General features: G+C 39.8%; 1 protein-coding gene across 1 annotated transcript in view; it reads right to left on the bottom strand.

The window, feature by feature from the left end:
* Positions 1-4,179: 4,179 nt before the first annotated feature.
* Positions 4,180-24,287, bottom strand: part of TBC1D2B (TBC1 domain family member 2B) — a 63,796-nt gene continuing 43,688 nt past the window's right edge. Inside the window, exons 8-13 of the mRNA XM_084640719.1 lie at positions 19,629-19,822; positions 18,382-18,876; positions 13,338-13,455; positions 12,848-13,033; positions 11,461-11,582; positions 4,180-8,317 (exon numbers count right to left, since the gene is read on the bottom strand). Of these exons, the coding sequence (XP_084496845.1) occupies positions 8,122-8,317; positions 11,461-11,582; positions 12,848-13,033; positions 13,338-13,455; positions 18,382-18,876; positions 19,629-19,822 (1,311 nt within the window). The 3' untranslated portion in view covers positions 4,180-8,121. The remainder of the gene's footprint in view (positions 8,318-11,460; positions 11,583-12,847; positions 13,034-13,337; positions 13,456-18,381; positions 18,877-19,628; positions 19,823-24,287) is intronic.

Genomic DNA, 24,287 nt, shown 5'->3' with positions numbered 1-24,287 from the left:
TTCAGAATACAGGTTGTATCTGCCAGACTTTCCTAATACAGAGCATCCCCAAAATTCTGACATTGCATTCATTAGCTCTTATGATACTAATGCTCATCTGTGTCCACTCTTCTTGTAAGTTCTTTTGGCTGAAGGTTTTTCCCAGCTGTTTTACTTCCTCTTCTTTCCAAGTCTTTTAAACCAAGCTGTAAAGCTAGTCAAAAAAAATTTTCATATAAAAATTTTGTCTGTACAATGCCTAGCACAATGCAATCCTACCCCAACACAGGGGCTCAGAGGTACTGCTGCAATACAAATATTAATATTTTTTTATTTTTAAAAATGGCTTTTCAACTAAAGAAAAAGAAATTTCAGAAAATGTTTATCCTGAGTCAGGACATCACCTCTGTGCAATTTACTGAAGCATCTGAATGCCAGCGCTGGTTACGCCTTATCCCTTCAGATTACCATCTTCAGCACAGAAGGTCCTTAGGCCACCTACAGCCACGTTCTGTCTCAGATGCTCTTCTTTATCCTTTACCGTGTCTTGTGATTAGCAGAGATTTCCCAGTTGAATGAGCTCCCACACTTTAAGAGCCTACTGTGCTCTGACAAAGCTAACATCCTATCAACTGAAATAAAGTGATCATGCTAGCCATACAACCATAACTGGTTGCATAACACTGTTGAAGGGGACAGCCCTAGCAACAGGTAACATTTTCAAAACTGCTTAAGTGATTTTAGGCTCCTAAGTCCAATTTTCAAAGTGGCATAGATGTTTCAGAATTTAAATCTCATTAAAAGTCAATGAGACTTAGACTACTAATTATTTTTTGAAAAAGGGGCTTTGGGACAGATTTTCCAAACTTATTTAGGCAACTAGTAGTATTTTCAAAAGCACTTAAGCAGATTACGCACCTAACTAGCACACACTTAAATGAGAGGTTTCAGAGTAGCAGCCGTGTTGGTCTGTATTCACAAAAAGAAAAGGAGGACTTGTGGCACCTTAGAGACTAACAAATTTATTTGAGCATAAGCTTTCGTGAGCTACAGCTCACTTCTGTAGCTCACGAAAGCTTATGCTCAAATAAATTTGTTAGTCTCTAAGGTGCCACAAGTACTCCTCTTTTTTTTTTTTTTTTAAATTTAAATGAGAGTTCGGGTCAGACTTTCAAAAGGTATTTCGGGGTCTATGGAATTTTCAAAGCCCCCTACACAAGGTAGGTTCTTAACTCCCATTGAGATTATGGTATTAGTTAGGTGCCTGACCTGCTTAGGGGTGTTGAAAATCCCATGGACTCCTAAATATCTTTGAAAATTCTGGTGTAACATACACGTTTGCAGTTTGGATCTTCCAAGTTCAAATCCAAAATTTCATGTTTGCTCTTCTACAGAAACTTTTCCATACCCCACTGCATCATGCACAAAAAACAGCCTTTAAATACTGAACTTTTCAGTTCCAAAATAGCTTACCTTACAATCAATGTAAGAAACACAGAATAAACTGCATTATTCAAGGAAAATTAGATTACTGTAGAATAAAGTTCTCTTCTTTCCCTTCTGCCCCCTTGGATCATTCACAGCCACTATAGCTCTTGGTTGCGAAACAGTTCCAACTTCAGGTAGATGTTTTTCAAGATCAGACTCTGCCTGAAGATGAATTTTTCTGGGAAGCTTGAGCAAAAGCCCTGTAGCCATTTTAAACTTAAGGGAAAGTGAAAAGAGTCTAACCATGCTTATTGCAGACAGGTCAACCGAAAAAATAGCTGTTCAAAATGTTTTAAAGAAGCAAACCGGGAAAAAAAGGACACAAACCCAATTCCACACCCTCCTCACACATACACTTTGTAGGTCTTATATATTTAAGTTTATAAAACTAATTTAAGGCTGTAGATTGGTTTAAGATGCTTATGCAGCTTTAAAGCCTTCCATCAGTGTCACTGTAAACTGGCTCCAAAACGTAATCTGGGGAGGAAGCTACAGCCTTGAAAGTTGGTCAAGGACAGAAGATACTCATTCTGTCTTAAACACTGAATGTATTGTACCAGTACATGCACGCTCAGGCATGAAAATACAAATACAAACATGCCTTTGAATGAGTAGTACCGATTATGCCTACAGGTGCACGTGAGTGATAATCAGCTCACATTGAATGTTTGAAGTCTATCTAGGCTTCAGACTTTAACGTTGCATTGAGGTTTGTCACCTTCTTGGCTGACAGAACCCTCTCCCCCCCCCCGCCCTCAGTTCTTAAGGCAAGAAGTTTTCACAGCAAAACTAAAGAAGTGGGAGTTTTTTTAATTAGCCAATACTGATTTAGGAAGGTCCATTATCATGTTATGTATGTGTGTTATTTTTAAAAGGGTGCAGAGGCACTACTGTTAGAAAAGCTCATGTTCCTATGATCAGGAATGGATGGTCAGACACTGCACAATTTATAAAATGCCATCTAAAGCCAAAATTGGAGTTGAATGTTGATTGTGTATGATTAACAAGTTGAGAAAAACAATAATTTGACTGAATGCCACAAAAGTCCTTCTGTCCCCTCTCTGTTCTTTCACTGAAAAAAGAAGAGCTCAAGAGTGGCTTATTTATTATGAACTAAACTCACAACTTGATGGAGACATCTAGTGTTATATGTCATTTGTATTCCAACCATAATCAGAAGAGACCGAGAAAAATCAGATAGTGACCTTGCATGACTGTGAAAAATTAACAAGATGGTACCAGCTTAAATAAGGTACCTACCTTAAATAAAAAGTTTCATGTTAAGAATCTCACCTATTACAAGACTTTATTATTATTTTTTTTTTTTGGAAAGTGTGCATGTATTTACCCCTGAAACCTGCAGGCCACTGGCTAAGGCCCTGATTCAGCAAGGTATTTTAAACAGGTGTTTAAAGCATAGCACATGCTTAAGTACTTTGCTGAATCAGCAAATACAAAACCAAATCGTTATGTGCTAGAAGTGTAAAGCTAGCGTATACTAGTCTAGATATATAACCATACTGCACATTAAGCAGGAGAGGTCGTTGTTGGGCTTATCAGAGAAGGTACGTACCTCTTTAAAGGGTTAGAGAGGCATGGAGTGATTTTTACAGCAGCCACAGAGCAGGTCAGCATCCCTCCCCCCGAGGTGACTAGAAGAGAGGAGGTACTATATAGGTCCATGCTGGGTAGGAAAAGCTCTCTTTTATCTGGGCTAGGCAGAGCAGCACCCACCGCCCCACCCATGGAAGTGGTCAAATACCAGGTTGTCAGGATGTGCTGTGGGCATTACACTAGTTGCTCCTTTCTCAAGCAGGCTGGGAAGGAATTTTTCCCTCACCGCCAGATTGGCCAAGGCAAAGTGGGGGTTATTTCACCTTCCCTAGAAAGTATTCAGGGGAGCTTAGTTGGGGTGAACATTAAATGGGAGTTAGGCTATGATGTCAAAACTCATTATGTAAAGGTAGGGCAGACATCCAGTGAAGGTACTGCATAGGGAAGGGATACAGCACTCAGATAAAATGGATTGATAAAGGAACAGAAACGGGGGGTTCGGGACTCCTATGACTGGCACGGCAGAGAGCCAACCCCTCCTCCTTTATAACTTCCCCCAATTCTCATTCAAGGGAGGGGATGATGAGGTCCCAGCAACAGGTTGGCTGGGGTCCAGGATGGGTTAAGGAGAGAGCTGATGGAATCCCTCCCCCCAGGGACAATAATGGAATTACTTTCACTGTACACTTTTATCTGCTGTGTATTCCCACACAGTTAAGAATAAAGTTGCGGCCTAATTAAGCCACATCCAGTGCCTCCAGTACTTCTGGCATAGGTGAACAGTCTTCAAAATTGCATGAAATGCCAGTTGTTTTGATTAATTCAGACAAGAGAAATTTCATTAAAGAGAATTCCTGTAATATGATTCTCACACTCTCATTCCCTTGTTCTGTTTGCTTTCTTTTCCTTCATTCCAGAACAATTACAGTCAGACAATACTTGCTCCAGCCCTAGACGAGAGTGTTCCACTAAAACTCAGAATTGATGATCTGACTTTTAAAGGACTTCGAGTGTCAAAATGTATTCCTCTTCTAGAAGTTTTAATGGCTCCAGCACATACGTTTATTAAAAATAAACTCAAGCCAAATTATAATGCAAAGTAATAAATGGTTTATTTTTCTTTCAATCTTACAATAATCTTTAGCAAAATAAGATCAGTTAAGTTTTGTGATTGAAAGTGATTATACCATGTACCATTGATTGTTTATGAAATATGGGTACTAAGTTTTATTTAAACATCTGTATATAGCTCCAGAGTAGAAAAAGTGACTAGTTTCATTTCTCAACAGTTTAACAGAACAAACTGGCATGGATTGTGAACATGACTTATTTGTCAAATTCAAGAATGCTCTTACTCTAGCTGTTTCAAACCACAAAATCCTATTCTTATTGCTCAGACACCCTACTATGTGTACATACCTGTACACCTACAGAAGAACAATGAAAAAGCAAATTCTTTCTCCTTAACTACATATATAATTTTAATTGGTAAAAGAACCTATCCAATAATACTGGATTATAATACTGTACGCATAGGTGGAAAGGGAATACTGTGCAGTCCTAATAATAGCTAAGATTTATAATGCACCATATTTCTCTGTATAATGTAACAGAAGACAACATTTTTTACAAGTTACTTTGTGTTTTGAATCATGCATAATGGGTGAGGGAAGAATAGTCTGCAGGATTTTAATTTAGTGGCTTGGTTTACATAAACACACAATGTGAGCCATGCATAACAAATATTTTGCACATATGTACATAACCTTGAAATTATTTTTTAAAGTCTGTAAAAGTGTTGTAGTGAAGAGACATGAAAGCACTAAACAAGATGTTAAACATACAAAAAGATATTTGGTCATCAATTTTTAAGTTGATCTTTATTATTTTCATTAAGGGGTTTATTTCCAAAACAATGGCAGGGATGCACACTTAAATCCTCATGCACTGTTTTGAAAGTTGGTCCTATAATGTTAATATTATTTGTTGACACATCCCAGCTTTTGAAGGTCACTCCATATGTGTCTGATGTCACCTGATGAAGATACTGAATGTGTGTAACCTTGCGTGTTCATTTAAAAAGGTGAACATTAGTGCTCTTGAAAGCCACCAGATTAAGCAACACTCAAAACCCTTTATTTGGCCACAGAGCAGGATGGACAATAGCAAAGCAACCTTCCCCTGCCACTGCCTCCTACTATATGCACCTCACTCCTGTTCTGCAGGGATTTCTAGGAATGAGAGTACAGTTCAGTCTTTATTGTCCTTTTAAATTTTTGGCCCTTCTGCCCAAGACAGCAGCAAGGATGCCAATTGAGATGTAAGCACCAGGCTACAGGGAACCTGACTGAAGCCACCAACTCATTTCACATATGGTACCCAACAAAACAATTTGAACAAATGGTATCTGTGTATCAGATTTTACATACTTGCAGTTCAAAACAGTAAACAGTCATTCAATGTTACTGTACAACTTTTATACCCCAGCAATAACATTTAATACAAACTGCAGGAACACAAGAAATTAAATTTAACCATCAGCAACATCATTTCTTACAAGGAAGGGGCCTGCAACATTGCAAGTCATCTCTACTCCTCCATAAACTTGTCAGCTATGGGGAACATCCTGAACAGCGATTCAGAAGTTAACAGTTTTCTCTTCATCACCTGAGGGCTTTTGTGCATTCAGTTTGAAAACGTTTGTAACATCACTTAACTGGTCTGTAATTAAGGCTCAAAATAGCAAGATCTCAACAAATGGTAGGCTAGCAAAATGTTCCAACCTAGTATTTTCAACGTTGCTATGCTAAGGAAGAACTTAAACAAGTTTACAAAAATGGACGGATTTCATTTAACGCTTGAAAATTTTTTTAAAAGAAGTAGACACACAGATCTGGTTAGAGACCAGCTCCTCCAAGACACTGACAGCAAACAATCAGAACATTTAAAAAGTTGGTCTGATTTGTATATTCAAATACTCATTGTAGTAGTAAGTATAACAGAAATACAGAACATGCAATAATATGAAAAACTTGCCTAGTAAATTCAAGTATAAGGCAAGAGGTGCAAGTAAGAAATTTACTGCTTGTACTATTCATGCTAGAAATGTTTTAAAACACAACTGAAATAATTCTGAAGATCATTCCAGTTTTCTCTAATAAGCATAAGGGCTTGTTGCGTATTTGAACTTATATGTTTTGCTAGTTAAACAAACAAACAAACAAGTCTTTCAATATATATCTAACCAGGATTTTCAAGTTACATGATATGCGTTGATCTTATTCTGTTCAGGCTTAACACCGGACAATTTCTGTATAAAGGAAATATTTGTTGAAAAGCAAAATATCTTTAACCAAGTTTCAGCCAAGCCAACAGAAATTAAAAAAAAAAAAAAGAAAGAAAAGAAGTGTTGTGAAATACCACCCCACTCCTCCCACAATATTCTAACCTTTTTTACACGAATAGGACTGAAATAGAAGAGTAAATAAATATACCATCTAACGGCTGAATGGAAGGTTATTGAAATCTGATACTTTAAACTGCTACTGCAATTCTCACTGCTTTATTGCCAAGGAAAGGAAAACACCTTTGAGAGAGAGAGAGATATTTAATTACTTTTGTTTGACTTCTTATTTTATGTTGCCCTCACAAAGGTAATGTTTAGATCAAACAGACATTCTGATGATTGAAAAGCTGGGAAAAGCTTGGGAAAGAAGACTATCAAACAAACCTAAACAGAATAAGAACAAAGCAAGAAAAATCCATCAGGTTCTCTAGCTAACCTTCTAACAGCGTACATCACAAAGTGAAACAGTGGTACCCAACAAGCTATTCATAGTCACAATGCCAGAGACAATGCTAGGGGAATAACACTGTCTGTTTCCTGAGCTCTCTTGTGGATACATATGCATACAGCATTCACAGCAGCATGTTTTTGGAAGTGTGTATAGGGTTTATTTCCACAAAAAAAGAATGTTAACCAACTTCTTCACAGGCTCTGTGGCCTTTAGATTGCTCTGATGCACTTCTAAAATTTGTTTTCCTTTCTAAGAATACTGTAATGTAAACATTGCAATGTATAGTTTTTATTCATGAAAAAAGTTGTTCCCTTGGGTGCTTTTCTAAAATCCAAACATCATCCTAGTATAGACCCCAAACAGAGAGAAGAATAGGACTTATTAAAAAACAAACGTTACAACATAAGCAACAGAAAATCTGCTACATGTTTGTGGGACTCCTGTGGTGAACTCCATCTCCTTAACAGCTGCTTGTCATTTTTTGAGAAGTTGTGGCCAGAAGAAAAACAAAAAGATTAAATGGCAGAACATGATGGACATTTCCCTCTGCATTAAGGGGAATCTGATAATATAAAACAGCTGTTCAAAATAAATACAACCATTATGTTTTGCACTGTAATTAAAGTAGTCTGAAAGATAAAATAAAAAACAAACACTCATTTAAAGTATATATATATATGCACACACACACTTTCTTTTTAGCTATCCCTTTTTCATGCTGCCTTTAGAGAAACAGAACAACGTGAAAGCTCTTGCTGTGTTCCATTCCATACCCTCTCAGCTGTAACAGAAATAATGGTTGATTTGTTCATGACAATACTATGAAAGACAGTTTTGTGCATCTGCCTGAAATTGAAAAATGAGGTCTTTTTATGTTGTGGGGCTGTGCTATGCAAATTTATAACTATGTTCAGTATAATATACAAGTTCAGAAATGAGACAAAATGGTAGATTAAAAGAGCAAGGACTTTTCTATGCTACTTCTTCACATACAGGCACTGTGACGAGGCACTTCAGAAGAACAACTGGCAACTCATCTGTTTAACTGATTGAAAGACTAATTTTTAAGTGCTCTATACAGTGGCACGAACACAGGTGTAAACAGAACTGTTTGGCCTCCGATACAAAACAATATTTTTGAAAGAAAGTGCTGAGGTTTGGAAATCTGTCCTGCATATTTCCAAATGCTACTATTTAACATTCAGTTTTAAAGGATTAATAAAATAGAAGTGTATTTGAAGTTACCCCATTCAATAAGCTTTGGTCACGATTCCAAAAAGAGAGCGCAAGTCAAAGAATTCTCTCAACTATCTTCTTCGTCATCACTAATAAGGTCCCTTTTGTCTAGGCTGGTCTCCCGTTCACGCAGGAAGTCCTCACGAATGGCTTCAAGTTCAGTTAGCTCCAAGCGCACTTTCTCCAGGTGGTAGGTCCTCCGGTTCCTGATCTGACGCAGCGGGAAAGGATTCAGATCCCCAAAAGCAATGCTGATCAGTTTCCTGAAAGATTACCTAGCATTAGACGATCACAACAGGATCTATGGCTTTTAATGGCAGTTTTAAGCTTCATTCACTTTAGTGCTTTATAAAAGGTGCAAAATGAATCTCTGGCATAGCTCTCCCCATGTACCTGGTGTGTCTTGGGTGAAATGCTGAAATTTCAAGGTAGCTTTGGAAAAGAAGCAGTTTTTAAATGACAACTTTAGTTACAGAATCTCCCCTTAAATGCTGGCCAGACTGCAGAAGCAGCTGCCAAGTCTACACTATGCTATGGTTTTAAGGACATTGAAACATTGTGGCAGGAGGTGTAACCAAGCTTTGATTAACAAGAGTTTCGTCAACCAGGGTGGTTACTGAATATTTATTTCCTAAATATTCCTTATTTCAGATCTTCTGCTTTAGTTCTGCTGAAATTAATTCAATACTATTGCCTTGAGAAATCTGACATTAGGTTACTGTACGAGTCTAAATGCACTGCACTTTCAAAATAAATGGGCTACAACAACAGTTGCATTCTGCATTTCATGGCTCCAGAAAGTACTGCACCAGTTTCTGTATTAAAAAAAAGTACTATAATTCTATTTAGCCTATTCTTGTAGGAGAATAAGCAATATTGCTGATCTGCAACTGTGATAAAACATCTTTAATGATCATATCTGAAGTTCTCATTTTCCCCATAATAGCTCATTTGAGCACCTGAGAAATTGATCCCAACTGTTACTGAAATTAGCTAGCTTCTCTTAAGATGGTCTGCAGTTTACAGATTGAAAGGCTGGGATTTTCCTACATTCATATTGTAGAAGACTCAGAGGTCTTATAGGTTGAAACAGTAATTTCCTTGCTTCTATGCACACAAACATCAATAACCTCTCACTAAATATATACTCTAAAACAGGTTATCTAAGGTACAATTTTATCATAGTGAGACAATTAGGTATACAACTCTTATTTCCCTGTACATTATTCTGAAGCTGCACCAATGCACACATTAGTCGGGACTTTTCCAATTAGGCAGCTTAAACTTCAGAAATGTGTTAGTGCCCATTAATTATTCCAGCCTCTTGAAAATGTCCAGGAATCACATAACTGAATGTCTATCTTTTCTGTATTATGAATAGGATGTGTGTTTTTTCACAAGACTGGACTCACATCTAGAATAATCATTTTTCTACATTTTTTAAATCACTTAGCTTTACAAGTTCAAAAATATACTTTTTAAAAGTAAATTGCAAAATGGTGAACTTGAGAGGCTAGAAGGGCATGAATCATGTATCTTATTTTACAAAGATTGATTTTTAAATTAATCAATTCAGCTTAAATCCACAAGGTGGCACTGTACTACTATAAAATATTTTCATAGAGTGTCCATTTTAAAGTCAAATACAGAATGGGATTTAAAAAATAGAACGCAGTGCGCATGTATTACAAAGCTTTTGTACACCAATATGTGCCTTAACTTAAACCATCTGAGAATGTCAGTCTGCCATCCCTAAAATAAAAGGAATATAATTTAAAAAAAGTAAATAGTTGGGGCCCCAAGTTTTCCAGACTTAAGCCAATCTGGTTTAGTAAACATGCCTTGGTAATACAAAAAGGTTTCTGTGGGAGCTGCAGTAATCCGATTTTAAAAATCAAAATTGAATTCCATCACTAGGTGTTATACACATTTGTAAAAAAAAGAAGGTCCAGCTTGACAAGTCTTGTAAGCCTCAAGATTGACATTATCTCAAAGAAAAGAGCACCACTGTTTAAATTAGGGAGGGACAACAATTCAGTCTGCAAACATCAGTTTCTGGCAGTGTTGTTGCGGAAAGTCATTTTAATTCAAAGGAGATTATAGGTTAAAAATTCCTGGAATACTCAAAAGGCTCAGGTTTAGTAAGCACTAATTCCATTTATCTTTCTGTTGCTTTGTATGTTTAAAAACATTTCCACCCACAAAAACACACTTTTCCCCACTCGTAGTTTGGGAGTCATGAGCATCATTTTCCTTTGGCCAAGAAGAACTAAACACAGCTCTCCGCAATCATTTCTTAAATCATCATTATCAAAGGGGTGGGGGAGGGAGTCAATGCTCAGGTACACAGAACAGTCTGGGTTCCAACCCCTCAGAGCCACTTTACTCTGGGGAGCCAAAGGCAAACTTCCCTCTCCTATGTGGAAGTGCAGAAGATTTTCCCTGGGTCAGCCCTTCACATTCATCTTTAAGCACTGGGTGAAACTATACAGACAAGTTAGTCTTTTCTTCCATTCAGAACTCCCAAACCATACAGGGAGCTCTGAACAGGAATCCGATTTTAAAGCCTAATTCGCATGCAATTTAGTATAGTAAATACCACCCAACTTGCACCCTGAGTTTAGCGGTTATCAGAGAACAGCCAAGAATGTTAAAAAAGTTTCAAGTGTATCTAGTGTTGTGCCGAATTCTAATCCAAACAAACTGCTATTTTATGAAAAATAATTTTTTTGCTATTATTTAACTTACCACCCTCCCTGTATCAAATATTTAAGAACATTAGGTGCTAATTTATGCTGAACACAGTGCACATAAACTGCACTCCCTATGCAAAGAAGGAGGAAGGACAGAATAGCACTTATAGCACTGTCTAGTTCCTGTCATCTCAAACACAGGCATACCAGAATATAAAATATTCTGACAACCCAATGCTTGCCTATGTACATGTATTAGTAGTACACAAGGTATCCTTGATTCAATAGGACATATCCACATCTCTTACTTTATGCTTACATTATAAATTGTTAAGGGCAGGGACTATCATTTTGTGTGGTTCTACTGCACCTAGCACAATGGGGCTCTGGGTGCTACTGCAATACAAATATGAATAAGAGTAAATGGCAACACTACAAAGTAACTCTAGTAATATGGGGTTAAACTGCCAAATTGCTTAGAAGATGATGCTTTTTATCATTTTATCAGCAGCTACTTTTTTGCTTTTGAATTCTGAATGGGGGGAGTCTTTCATATACACATTTTAAGGAAGAGAATAGACAAAAATTAAACCAGTGACTAGAAATCTAAATAGGTATTCTTCTGAACAGACGCCACCCATCTAGGTGAAGTGTCTCATTTGTGCCCCAACATAAAATATTGTAGATATTGAATATGTTTTTAAAGTACTTACCTAGCATCAAGAATGGTGCGAGTGAAGTATCGGAGATACTTGAATATGGACATTGAATCTTGCAGTTTTAAGATCTCCTCTTCTTTGTATTTAAAAAGAGCCAGGGCAAAACGGAAAATGACCTGGATATTCAAAAAAGGTTTATATATACACATTACATTCTGAATCCAATGATTCACACCTTCACTTTTATTATAAAACTGATTTTTAGAAATGTTGTGATCTTTCTGCATTAGTGTGTGCTCTTTAGCCTAATGGCAGCCTTCTGTAGAGGAAACAGCTCTGTTTGTGATGCTCAAACATTTTTTTCCCCAGGTACAATAATAATTTGGGCACCATCTAAACTAATGTCCAAAGGCTTCTGAGCGCCTTACAAAAACTAATCTGTAAAGCAAAGACAATATGGCCTAATAAACCACCAAAGCTGTTTCAGAGTTGAAATTAAAAAAAAATATATTTTGCATTACATTAAAAAAAAGTAATTGGCTTTTCAAAGCCAATTCAACTTTTGCCAACAGCTGCTCAGTCAGTCACTGGTAGGAGTTACAACAGTCTTGACACTCTCTCCATGATAGAATGGGTTCAGCAGGCCTAGCACTTTGCAACTCTGTACAGGTATATCTTATCACAGTACTGTGGTCTTTTAAAAGTTATTTTAAATAAACACACTAAAAAAAAAAAAAAAGAAAGAAAAAAAAGCCACACTGTAAACTGGAATGTTCATTTACGAGAAAGCTATGGCAGTGAACTTACTACTCTTGCCTATTTTCCCCCATCTCTTTCTCTTCCCCCTTCCCCTATTTGCTTAAGTGCTGTGTTCCTGTTGTATCTAAGTGTCCGAGGAAAAAAAAACCTTTTAAACAAAACTGTCCATCTTATTCAGCTACCATTTCATATGTGGGTTTCTGCTGAGGTGGGTACATTTATAGGCAACTGTTTGTCGTCTCTTTTTAATGCTAAAATTCTCAATTAATGGGTTAGGTGCCCCGAGCACTAGATGGGTGTCTACAGAAAATAAAAAAAAAAATTTTGCTGTAGGGTGACAGGAAAACAACTGCCACCTCCATACTCTCAGCCGAATCTTGCACTTTCCTACACCTCTATTTTAGAATATTTGTAACCCAGGAAATACTGGTTAGATATCTGCTTATTTCTCAAAAAGGACTTTGATGCATCCAAGTCCCAAAATTTAGACTTAAAATGGAAGAATTTGTTGGCTGGAGAAGCTGTTCTGTAAATTTCCTCCTCACTCCATTTTTTGACCAGCTCTTAAAACTAACATACTCTTGCGAAATACAACCATCCCCCATCTTGGATTTCTCAACACCACAGTGTCTTGTTACAACGTCTGATATGAACTGAAGAACATCTAGCTCATACAACTTACCTTTGATCCCTCATATAGGAAAGAGTCCCATATTTTAAAGAGGATGTCACTGACCACGCTGTCCACAAATACTACCAGAAACCAGTTGAAAGTTATGAGTGTGTAGTCAACTTTGTATTGTTCAAAGTGAGCATGCAACCGTGGCAGTTTCTCACTCATCAGATCCTTGAACACTCGCTGGTCAACCTAAAGAGGACAGACATGTTATTACTGCTGCTAAGCACTTACACAGCTCTATACGTGTTTCAAAGCACACCACTTTTTATTAGACATTTATACTGTAGTAGTACTTAGAAGTCTCAGTCAGGTGTGGGCCCCCATTGTACAAGGCACTTACATATACTAACCAATCTAATCTCACAATAGCCCCATTGTTGGAGGCAAGTATTATTACCCAATTTCTAAGAAGTAGCTTTCAAAATCAGGATTAGATTGAAACCATATTTCAGCGGCAGTTTTCAAGACTGTTTTATTTTGGCATAATGCATACCTGAGAGCCTAGCAGAGTTTTAGTATAATAATCACGAGGCATGAAAACTTCCACTATTGTAACCAGACACCAAAAAGCATCTTCCTGTTCCAAGTAGAGAAGTGCAATTGCTACCAATCTAAAAATAAAAAGAGAGTTTTGAAAAGAAGCCGACTAAAACACCAATCAAATCTATTAAAACAAAGTTTTAAAATAAAACAACCTTACTTTTTGTTCAGCAAGGAATAATGGACTGATAATGGGCTATACTAACCAATTTACTAAATACATTTAAAATTATTAGGCTAGCTCAAACAGGAGGCATGTCTTGGGTGTCAGTACTTCTATTCAGCTAAATAAGTGGACCAATTAAGGCAAAAGGAAGCCAGCTGATTTGCTGGAAGCCATTCAGTCAGTGGCTTGGCCAAATTAAAGTAATGGGAACCTGTTGGTTCCAAGGCCATTGCTGTGGTTCCTAATCCTCACTGCCTCCTTTAATGGCAGAGTTGAAAATAAAGATCCTCCTATACTTTATACACAAAGGAAGTCCTGTGCATTATTTAAATAGCCTTCTGTGACAGAATTAAAGGAGTTACAAGTTCTTAAAGCTACTGTTTTATGTATAACAACACTACCAACTTGAAATTTATCATAATTTTAAAAATGAGCAAAAAGTAATTCTAAGGACTATGCATGCCCGAGACCCCATACTGATATTTATGATCTTACTTTACTTACTTAATATTTATGATCTTACTTTACTTACTTACTTTACTTAAAAAATATTTATGATCTTACTTTACTTAAAAAAATTCTCCCCCCTTTTGCTGTGTTTCACATAATCATTAAAAACTAACGGACTACATACGGGAAACAGTGACAATGATTACACATAATTTATTTTGTGAGTTTGCTGCCAAACTAACAGAAAAAAGGTAAATCAATATTTCTCACCAATCTCTTCCAAGTTATAGTAATTTTAGGTCTTAGTTGAGATATTAGGCTAAAAAATTTCAAACTGAAGCATGATTTTAAGTTGATATGTTCCTTTAATTTCCAACTTATTTAGTGAGCTTTCCAAAAGTATCTAGCCTCTAAAGTGAAATTACTGTGCAGCTTTTCAAGGTATTTTGTGATATACTAAGGCTGCTTTGGCACAGGAGAACCTTTGCACCTGCAGTGAGCCCCACTGAAGTCAATGGAGCACCATGCGCTTGCAGGGATCAGCCCACATAAAGCATCTTGTGGGTTTGGTGCCTTAGAAGTTTATTTGCCAAAAGCTATTGGGAAAAAAAATACATTGATTATATTTTGTTGTATAAAGTAATAATCGTCTCTCTTTTCTGGTAACAGAGAGAACTGAATTTCATTTTTGCTTTTTGTGAAGAAGCTGGGATGGCCACTGAATCAGAAAAAAACCCAAATTAAAGAGTGAACTGTTTGAGGAAAAATTCCCCTAAGGCTCTACTATAAAGCATTCGTAGTGAAGGAGCTTTCAAGAATGTAACGGCAAGTGAGGCATATTCAGGGCTTCCGAAAAAGTAACTGGTTGGGCTGTGTAGTTTGAAAAATAAAATAAAAATACTAATGTGTCAGTCTCACTTTTCCATTTCATGAAAACCATAACATGATCAAAGGACATTTAGCTGCATTTCTGGTCTTCCTGTTTGCACAGTCAAGGGGAGCGATGAAAACCAAAGTTACATTATGTGCATATAATATCAGACTTGACTTTTCTTTTTCAAGTCACATTGCCTTAACCTAACATCACTTGCTTGCTGAAACTTCTGAATGTGGAAACAGTAACTACTTAGGACATCACAGAACTTTGACAACTTCTCAGATTTTGCAAGGGGAAGGAAACTACAGTAAGGGCATAGATACTAACTTTTCCTTAAGTTTCGTGAATCTGCTGAAGTCTGACAATTAATGTTCAAAAACAGCAAAAACATTTTATAATTATTTTAATAAGTTAGGTCACACTCAGTCTGAAATGCTTATTCAGCTGTGAGGTTTCTTGCATTGTCTCCTTAATCACCCTGTGTTGGCCAAGAGCATGATGGCTCTGATCCAGAATGGCCATTCCTTTTGTGATCTCCAATGGTAGTTCATTTTTTGGCATAGTACAATTACCTTCAGGACCCAAGTTTTTCTAAGCATAGGTGACTGATAAGCAATCAAAAGGGAACACTTCTGTTTCTTGTACCCTCTACCCCTGTGTGTAATCCTATAGACCTTGTTTAGGCTCCCAATTCTTGGACAAGTCCAGTGGCAAAGTTGTTTAACTAGTTATTTCTTTCATCTATCTACCACAGTAAGCAAAACTGATTAACACACTTCATTCCGCAACTTCACTTTTTGCTAGCTTCTTATGTCAGCAGCTCTCTCTGTACAATTTAAGCATTTCAAACCAAGGGATTCCTGGGGTCTCCAGATAGCAACCCGTCTGCCTTGATTTGGGCACTTTGTTTTTTAAATCCAAAAAAAGCAAACTATACATAATTCTCTCTAATGTATGAGGATTTCATTTCATTACAAAATATCTTGAAAATTTCTGTGTCACACAGAGTTATTAGATTCACCTACATGTGAATCAGATTGGATTGCATTTCCGCACTCTCTTCTTTTGCCCTCTCTCTTTCTTCTCTTTACCAACTGCCAGTACAGCAATATTCCAATCAAGTGTCTCAAAACAATCATCAAGGAGAAGTGACAACTTTAAAAATGGTGGTGGTGGAGACAAAAGAAAACCAGGAAGGAAGTTACAGAAGAGAATATTACTTCCCGCCTCCCCCCCATGCAGCCCGAGCCAATCTCCCTTACCACCAGGTTCCTGCAATCCTTTATTTTATTTTATTTTATTTTTGGGTCATATTCTCTTCGTAAAAAAAGTAGAAGTACCAATTGCATAGTGAATACTAAACAGAATGTTCTTGCTCTAGCTGAGGCTTATGTGAAAATAACTGGGGAAATTTTGGAAATATTTTGCACACATTAAGAGAAGATTAATTTACCACAAATTCCTCTCAGAGAAGAATCCTTTTGGGCTTGTCTACACTATTTTTGTTATTTTTCTTTTATCCACACATATGGCCTCACCAGATTCATTTGGCATAGATTTCAAATCAGGATAAAGCTGCACCAGTGCAAGTCACTTTACACCAATGCAGTAAACCTACTAAACTCCACAGGTGTTCACCAGTGTAATTACATCAGTGAAAAACTGTATCAATGGGGGAAAAAAAGTTCAGACAACCCCCTCTTTTATAGAGGCCTTTTATGGATCCTGAATACTTTTCTGAACTTAAGTTAGAAATGCTACAAACTCTTGAAGTGTTTTTTTAGAATAGAAACACCAGAGTCAGGATTTCCTGACCAGATTTATTAGCGTAAGATGCACTAGGGCAAATGATAGGATCTGTGGCCCTTGACTCCTGGGAGAATTCTGTGCCAAAAAATTAAAAATTCTGCGACCAATATTTTAAAATTCTGCATATTTTTGGTCAAAATAATGCAATATAATCCAGATAGTTTCAATTATTTTGGTCATTTATTTAAACTACAATACAATGGATGGAGAATGGGAGTGTGAAGCATTGGAGGAAATCATCAGACCCCCTCTGTCTAACAGTAATGTAGCTAGCATTGACCCTTTACTTCTAATTATTAGTCAACAAATATATGCAGCCACATGCTCAGTGTTACATCATGGGCAACTGAAGAGCAAGTAAGGGCCAGGGACTCAAACTCACAGTCTATACTGATTATGGACCATCTCGAAAAAGGTCAGTAGCAAACAGTTCATGGAGCACATTTTGATAGGAAATTTTTTCAGTCCAAAAATGTATACCAATTCTAATCACTAAAAGACCATAAGCATTTATAAGACTATACTGTCCTTTACAATAAGGCTCCTTTACACCACTCTGGCAATGTAATAGAGCCTTAAAATTTACACACCTGTTTTATACTCCTGGGGGAATTCACTAAGAACAATTAACTAAGCAGACAGGCTGCTACATTCTCCTCTGCCAGAGGGAACAGAGCCTGCCCTACACCTACCTCTTCAGAAATACCCCAAAGCCCTGCCCCTCCACACTGAGCGTGCAGCAATACTGTGCGAGAGGGACAGAATGTCTCTGTCTCACACACAACTACCGAGCCCCTGCCAGGTAGTGATTTACATCTCTACTGGCTGCTTTGGGTGTCCAAACCTACCTGTCTGCATTGCCAGAGAGTGGGTGCATTACCACTCTTGCGGCTTCCCTTTGCTTCTCTCTCAGAAGTCATTTTTCTGTGGGTAAGCAAATAAATCTATGGGAGCAATGAATTCTGCGCACACGCAGTGATGCAAAATTCACCCAGGAGCAGCCCTTCTAGTGCCAAACGTTTTTAACCAATCAGCCAGAACTTTCATTTTTTTATGTTTTAAACTAAAGACAGACATTAAAGCAACACAAAACTTCAGCTCAGTTAAACACCACATTAATTGTATCAGTTCCCTACAATCCTACCTCCTCTGCAAAAATCTATTTTTACAGGTTTCTGTCAGTCTATGTTTATGGCCCAAGCATGAATTTCTCTCCTCATTAAAAAAAGCCAACAAATCAAAGCACTTGATCAAGTCGTCAACTCTTCTGAACAGAAAAAACTGTGATCATCTAGTGCATGTCTTTGAAAAATGAACTAGTACTCCAAAATGTGGCCCTTAGATTAACTTGTTCTTCATATTATAGGAGGGAGAATTAAGCCCCTTATTTTTCAGGAAATTATTTATCAATTTTATGATCACTGTCTTAAAACGACACTTTTAAACATCATTTTGAATGACTTTTTTTCTTGCAAATTCTTCCTGTTCAATAATTCAACTATTTGATACATTTATTCCCAAACTGTTACCAAGGTTTGAAACAGCTTCCAAATTATCAAATCAGCAAGATGAGGAATATCTCTAATGAAGGCATCAATAAAAAAAAAAAATCATCTTCCCAAGGCACAGTGCTATCCTTACTGTACACATCTACCAAGTGTTTCACTCTTATTAATCAGATTTGAAATATAATACCTGTTGAGACCTTGGCAATATCCTATATCAGGATTTCTCCACGAAAATGCCAGAAGGACATTTCTTAGCTTCTGGATCCCTTCAGAAGTGGGGGAAGAGTAATGCTTGTTGTTTGGCAAAGTTCGCAAGAGATCCAGCTCTATTTGTTTGGATGCAGGATTCTGTTTTTCAAGGGCATTCTGAAGCAGGGTTTGGAAATATCCAGGATCAGTACTGTCCTTGCACTTTTTAATGTGGAGGTTGATGCACCACCTCCACATCTTGGAACGATGTTCATGCGGGATTCCAGAGCGGATAAGATTCTTCAATTCTGGACAGCATATCATCTCCCTGTTCATTGTGCTTGCAAAATAGTTTTCCCATTTTACCCCTGTAGAAATCTCCTGGTTTTCAGTGAGAGAAATGGATTTCAGATCTAAGGCTCGCACCTTTGCTACTAATTTCTCTTCCTCATCATCTTCTGGGACTGTCTGAAACCCATAAATATCATGTTCACTGTAAGAAAAAAAAGAATATGATTTCTACAAAAAGTTTGCAGTCTGGTATGTTCTAAGGAAATTCCAAGTAGTCATTCTTAAGTTACTTTGGTAATAGTTTATACAGCAATATCCTTAAACCATGCCAGAGCTTTCATACTATTTTAATAAAAGTGTCAAAGTTCCCTATTTAGTTTATTACAAAATATATTTTACTTTTTGAACAATTCTGTATTCAGAGACTGTATCCACATTTGGAATTAATGTTATGTAAGTCACTGCAAGGAGTTTAAGCCATAGAATTATGTACACAAAATTATGGGACAACCACGTTACATTAATATCTGGAATAGTTAAATGTATTGGGTAATTTTGCTGATATTTAATTTGATACCAAATTATTTAATATAATTGAAACAAAGTATTGTGCTTACAAGGCCTGTTATGGGATTTCACAGATATAGTTATGCTATTATTCATGGAGGGAAAGTAAACTAGAAATTAAAAAAAAAAACCTATCAATTTTCATATGCAAATACCTTTGGCCCAGCAATACACATCAGCCAAGATGCCTAGGGTATAAGTGTACTGTTCAGAGGGGAAATGGAGGATGAGAAAACACTGTATATTCATTCACCTGAAGTACTTTTAGGATACTTAAGACTTTACAATACATACGAAGTTTCATATCTAAAATCCACTCTCCACCCACGCCTCCCTTCAAATACAGACTGGATTCCCTCAAAATAAATAAATTAGCCTCAGGTTTACCTGACAAGGAAAGGTTTAAAGAAAGCTTGTTCTGGTTGCTCACTACTGTCCACCTTTAATGCATCTTCGAGCAATCGAGTAATGACATCATGAGTAGGTCTCTGTTCCTCAGAGCAAACAGGAGTCTTCATTTCTTGAAGCAAGATCAAGTATTTACTTTCTATCTGACAAAGTTTGGCTTCCAGGCTAGCACACTGTACAAAATAACATGCCAAATTACTGTACTAATTAGAAATACAAATACATGTCACACTAAGTATTTCTAAACATCTGATTCAAAATTCACACAGCCTAAAGATCAAAGGCATACTAATCTATAACCTGAAAATAGTGAGTTTTCCTTTCCTATTTTTACATGTCCAGATTGCACAAAGCAACTCAAACATTTGAACAAACATTCCGAAATGGATTTTATTTTATTATACTGTTTATGATAGCAAATACTATAATTAAATGCTGCATGCTCAGACTGGAAAAGACAGTTACCTTTTCCATAACTGGTGTTCTTTGAGATGTGTTGCTCATGTCCATTCCACAATAGGAGTGTGTGCTTGACATTTATGTGCAGGGCTAGTTCCTACACGGACCACAGACTAAGTCTGGAGATTTCCCATGTGGGCCTCCCACCCTAAGTCCGACGCATAGGACACCAACTCCACAGTTGGGGACTGGCCCCTGAACGGGACCCCTTGGAGCATGTTCACCGGGGTGGACCACCAGCAGAGGTAAGTTAGTACAGGTCCCGGCACAGTGAGGAATTTGTCCATCCTGTCTCTGGACTGGGAGAAAGCCGAGGCCAACCAGAGCTGAAGGGGCCACATCCTGAGTCTGGCGTGATGAACCACATACGTGCATGCCAACATACGACCCAGGAGTTGGAGGCACACTCTGGCACCCGTCACGGGAAACCTCGTGACCACCCTGATGAGCTCCCTCATGGTTTTGAATCTGTCTGTAGAGAGGGAGGCTCTTGCCAATGTCGTGTCCAGAATCACTTCAATGAACTCTATGCATTGCATTGGTACCAATATGGATTTGGTGCTGTTTACCAGCAGCCCTTGTGGAGCACGTAGACAGGAGTGTTATGTGATCCTGTACCTGTGATCTGGAGCTGGCTTTGACCAGCCAGTCGTCAAGGTAGGGAAAAATCTGGACCCCCCCGACGCCTGAGGTAGGCTGCTACCACAGACATACACTTTGTGAAGACCCTGGGAGCCACTGATAGGCCAAACGGGAGGACAGTGAACTGGTACTGTTCCTGCCCTACCGTGAAACGGAGGAAAGGCCTGTGGCCCTCGAATATGTGAATGTGGAGGTATGCGTCCTGTAGATCAAGGGTGGTGTACCAGTCTCCAGGAAGGGAATGATGGAGGCCAGAGAGACCATGCGAAACTTGAGCTTTACCATGTACTGCTTCAGGCCTCGCAGGTCCAGGATGAGCCTGAGGCCCCCTTTCGCCTTCAGGATAAGGAAATAGCAGGATTGTATTTGAACTCCGCCAGCACTACCTTCAACGCTCCTAAGTGAAGGAGCCGCCGCACCTCTTGCTCGAGTAAGCCCTCATGAGAGGGGTCCCTGAAGAGTGACGGGGAGAGAAGGTGGGGTAGCAAGAAATTGGAGGGTATAGCCCTGGGAGATGGTGTTAAGGACCCATTGGTCCGAGGTCAGCCGCGACCACTCTGGGAGGAAAGTACATAGGTGGTTGGAGAAGAGAAGGTTGGGTGGATTCCTGGTACAAACTGTTAAGTTGTCCCTGGGCCTCCCATCAAAACTGCCACTTACCTGCCTGCTTGCCCTTGGAGGGCCCAGGCTGAGGCACAGGCTGAGATTGTTGTTGTGGGTGCTTTTTATAGTCCCTTGATTTTTTTTTTATAAGGGGGCTCATATCTGGAGTGCGTGGCCTGACTAGGAGCCTGCTGCAGTTTGAATTTGGTCCTGGCCAAGGCCAGGACATAGAGCCCAAGAGTCTTTAGTGTCGTGCGAGAGTCCTTAAGACCGTGTAACTTCACGTCTGTTTGTTCCGCAAACAGGACCTTGCTGTCAAAAGGGAGGTCCTGCAGGGCGTCCTGTGCCTTGCTGGACAACCTTGATAACAGGAGCCACGACGCTCTCCTCATGGACACGTCGTAGGCCATAGAACTTGCAGCCGTATCCACAGCATCCGAGGCTGCCTGAAGGGCCGCCCTGGCGGCAGCTGTGCTCTCCTCGACCAGAGCCTTAAACTCCTTTTTAGCATGCTCCTGGAGGGAGTCCGCAAACTTGGGCATTGAGTCCCACAAGTTGAAGTCATATCTGCCCAGCAGGGCTTGGTGGTTTGCCACCCTCAGCTGGAAACTTGAGGACGAATAAATCTTCCTACCGAATAAATCTAGTCTCCTTGAGTCCTCATTCTTAGGAATAGGAGCTGGTTGGCCCTGGCGCTCTTTGTGGTTGACGGCCTCGACCACTAGAGAGTTGAGGGTAGAATGGGGTACTCGTGCCCCTTCGCAGGCATGAAATACTTTCATTCTGCCCTTTTAGAGATGGGGGCAAGGAAGCTGGGGTTTCCCACAGGGCATTTGAGATCTTTGCCACCCCTTCATAGAGTGGGAGAACCACCCTGGCTGGTGCTGTAACTGAGAGGACATCAAAGAGGGAATCCGAGGGCTCCTCCACCTCCTCAGCTTGTAGGCTGAGGCTTGATGCCACCCTTTTCAAAAATTCCTGATTGGCTTTACTGTCCCCTCCTGCAGGACAGGAGGAGGAGGGGCCGTGATTGCCTCATCGGGGGAGGCCGAAGAGGGGGTGCGGTTCTCTGCGTCCCCACCAGTGCCGCAGGACCCTCCACTTGGTCCCCTTTGGACTACAGAACTGGGGAGAAGCACTCCACTGACACCTTTCTGGGGGCTGCGAGAGGGCGGCTGACGGTCTTTCTGAGGCTCTGGCCACCAAGCGAGTCACCGCTGGGGGCTGTGTCAGGGCCCACAGGGCCCACTGGTACCACTGTACCTGCTGCGGCACCAACGGAGCAGACTGTCCCGCCTGGCTCACCGACTGTCAACTTTGAAGGGAGGCCAGGCTGGCATACGATCTATTGCTATCCCGGGATGGGGATAAGCGACGGTGTCAGGAGCAGTGCTGATCTCAGGACCGTGATCCTGGCGTGGAGGAGTGGGTGTACTGTCAGTAGCGGCTGCTCTGCAAATGGCTACGACCGGCGGATCCGCAGTGGCTGGGTGCTGGCAATCTACGTCTGGGGCTGCAGGAGCGGTGCCACGGCGGGGACCTCGAGTGGGATGAAGAACATGAGCAGCACCAACATCCGGACCGCGAGAGACTACAATAGCTTCTTGGAGTCAGCAATCTCCAGTGCCGTCTGTCCCGGTCCCGGCAGGGCACACTCTGGTGCCGTCTATCCCGGTCTGATCGCAAGATCTGCGTTCTCTCGAGGCGAAGCGGTGCCTGGAACCCCTGCTGCTCAGCACCCAGCCAGACAACCTGGTGGGGGTCTATGGGGACCGGTGCGGGCTGCACACGGGACGGTCACTGCGTGGAGAACAGTGTCGGGAACTTTCCCTCGACTGCGAGCGGCACCGTCCGGAAGGCGCCTATGGAGGTCTGAGCACCCGTTTGCCACTGGACTGGGGAGCCACTGGTGTTGGTGCAACAGGTACTGGTAGAGACATAACGTCTCAAGCCGCCTGCAGGGCCTCCAGAGTGGGCCGGGCTACTTGGAGTGGGCTACTCCACTCGATTTGAGTAGGAGGCCGCGAGGTTGATGGGGATCAAGAACTGCCCAACGCAGATCTAGTCTCTCCCCCAGCCTTGCCCCGGTGCCTTGGTGGAAAAGACCTCTTCGCCTTTTTAGAGTGTCCCGTGGATGGGGAGCGGTGTCGACTAGTGGAAGGCACCGATGGGTCACCGCGCACCGATGCCAATTTGATGGAGTCGACCCTGTCCCAGACACCGCTGTACCACTCCAAATAGGCACCGAGCACTGCGGCAGTATAGTTCCACGTCTGGACATGTCCTGCTCAAACAACATATCCACATACATAAACATACCTAATTAGCCCCAACCAAACCATAACTTGACCACTTTCATTCAGATACCCTACTCACCTGTACACAAATGTGCTCTAAATCTACATACACTGAAAAAGGCTACAAAAAAATTTATTCGCCCTTCACACTCACTAAAGCTTACCGTACTCAATGTGACATATTTAGTGTACTATTGTACATGACAATACAGTCTCATCCTTAACTGCATTTCCTGACTTGTGTGTACTGAAAAGCAAAATGTTGTAATATTAATGTTGAAGAGACAGCTTTTTGCATGAAATATTCCTGTGCTCATAAATTAAGACTGCACTTTTTAATTCACTGGTAATGTCAAGTCATACAAATATCTGAAAAATCATTCATGCAGCAAGATTAAATAGATTGTAACATGCACAGTGGCACTCATCAGAGTCACCATACAAAACATATCTAAACAGTTCCATTTCTACTGTTTAGTGAAGTTTCTTGGGCAGATTTACAAACGAAATTGCAACACGATAGAATATAAACAGCATGTGTGGGGGGATAAGTCATGCCCACATTACCATGTGTCACTCTTCAAGACAACTGAGAAATAAAACTTTTAAAAAGACGATGGATTTAAGGAGCTGTGCA

The sequence above is a fragment of the Lepidochelys olivacea genome (genome assembly GCF_965140295.1).
Source record: "Lepidochelys olivacea isolate rLepOli2 genome assembly, chromosome: 10".
Taxonomy (NCBI): domain Eukaryota; kingdom Metazoa; phylum Chordata; order Testudines; family Cheloniidae; genus Lepidochelys; species Lepidochelys olivacea.
This window is presented reverse-complemented; position numbering and strand designations above follow the sequence as displayed.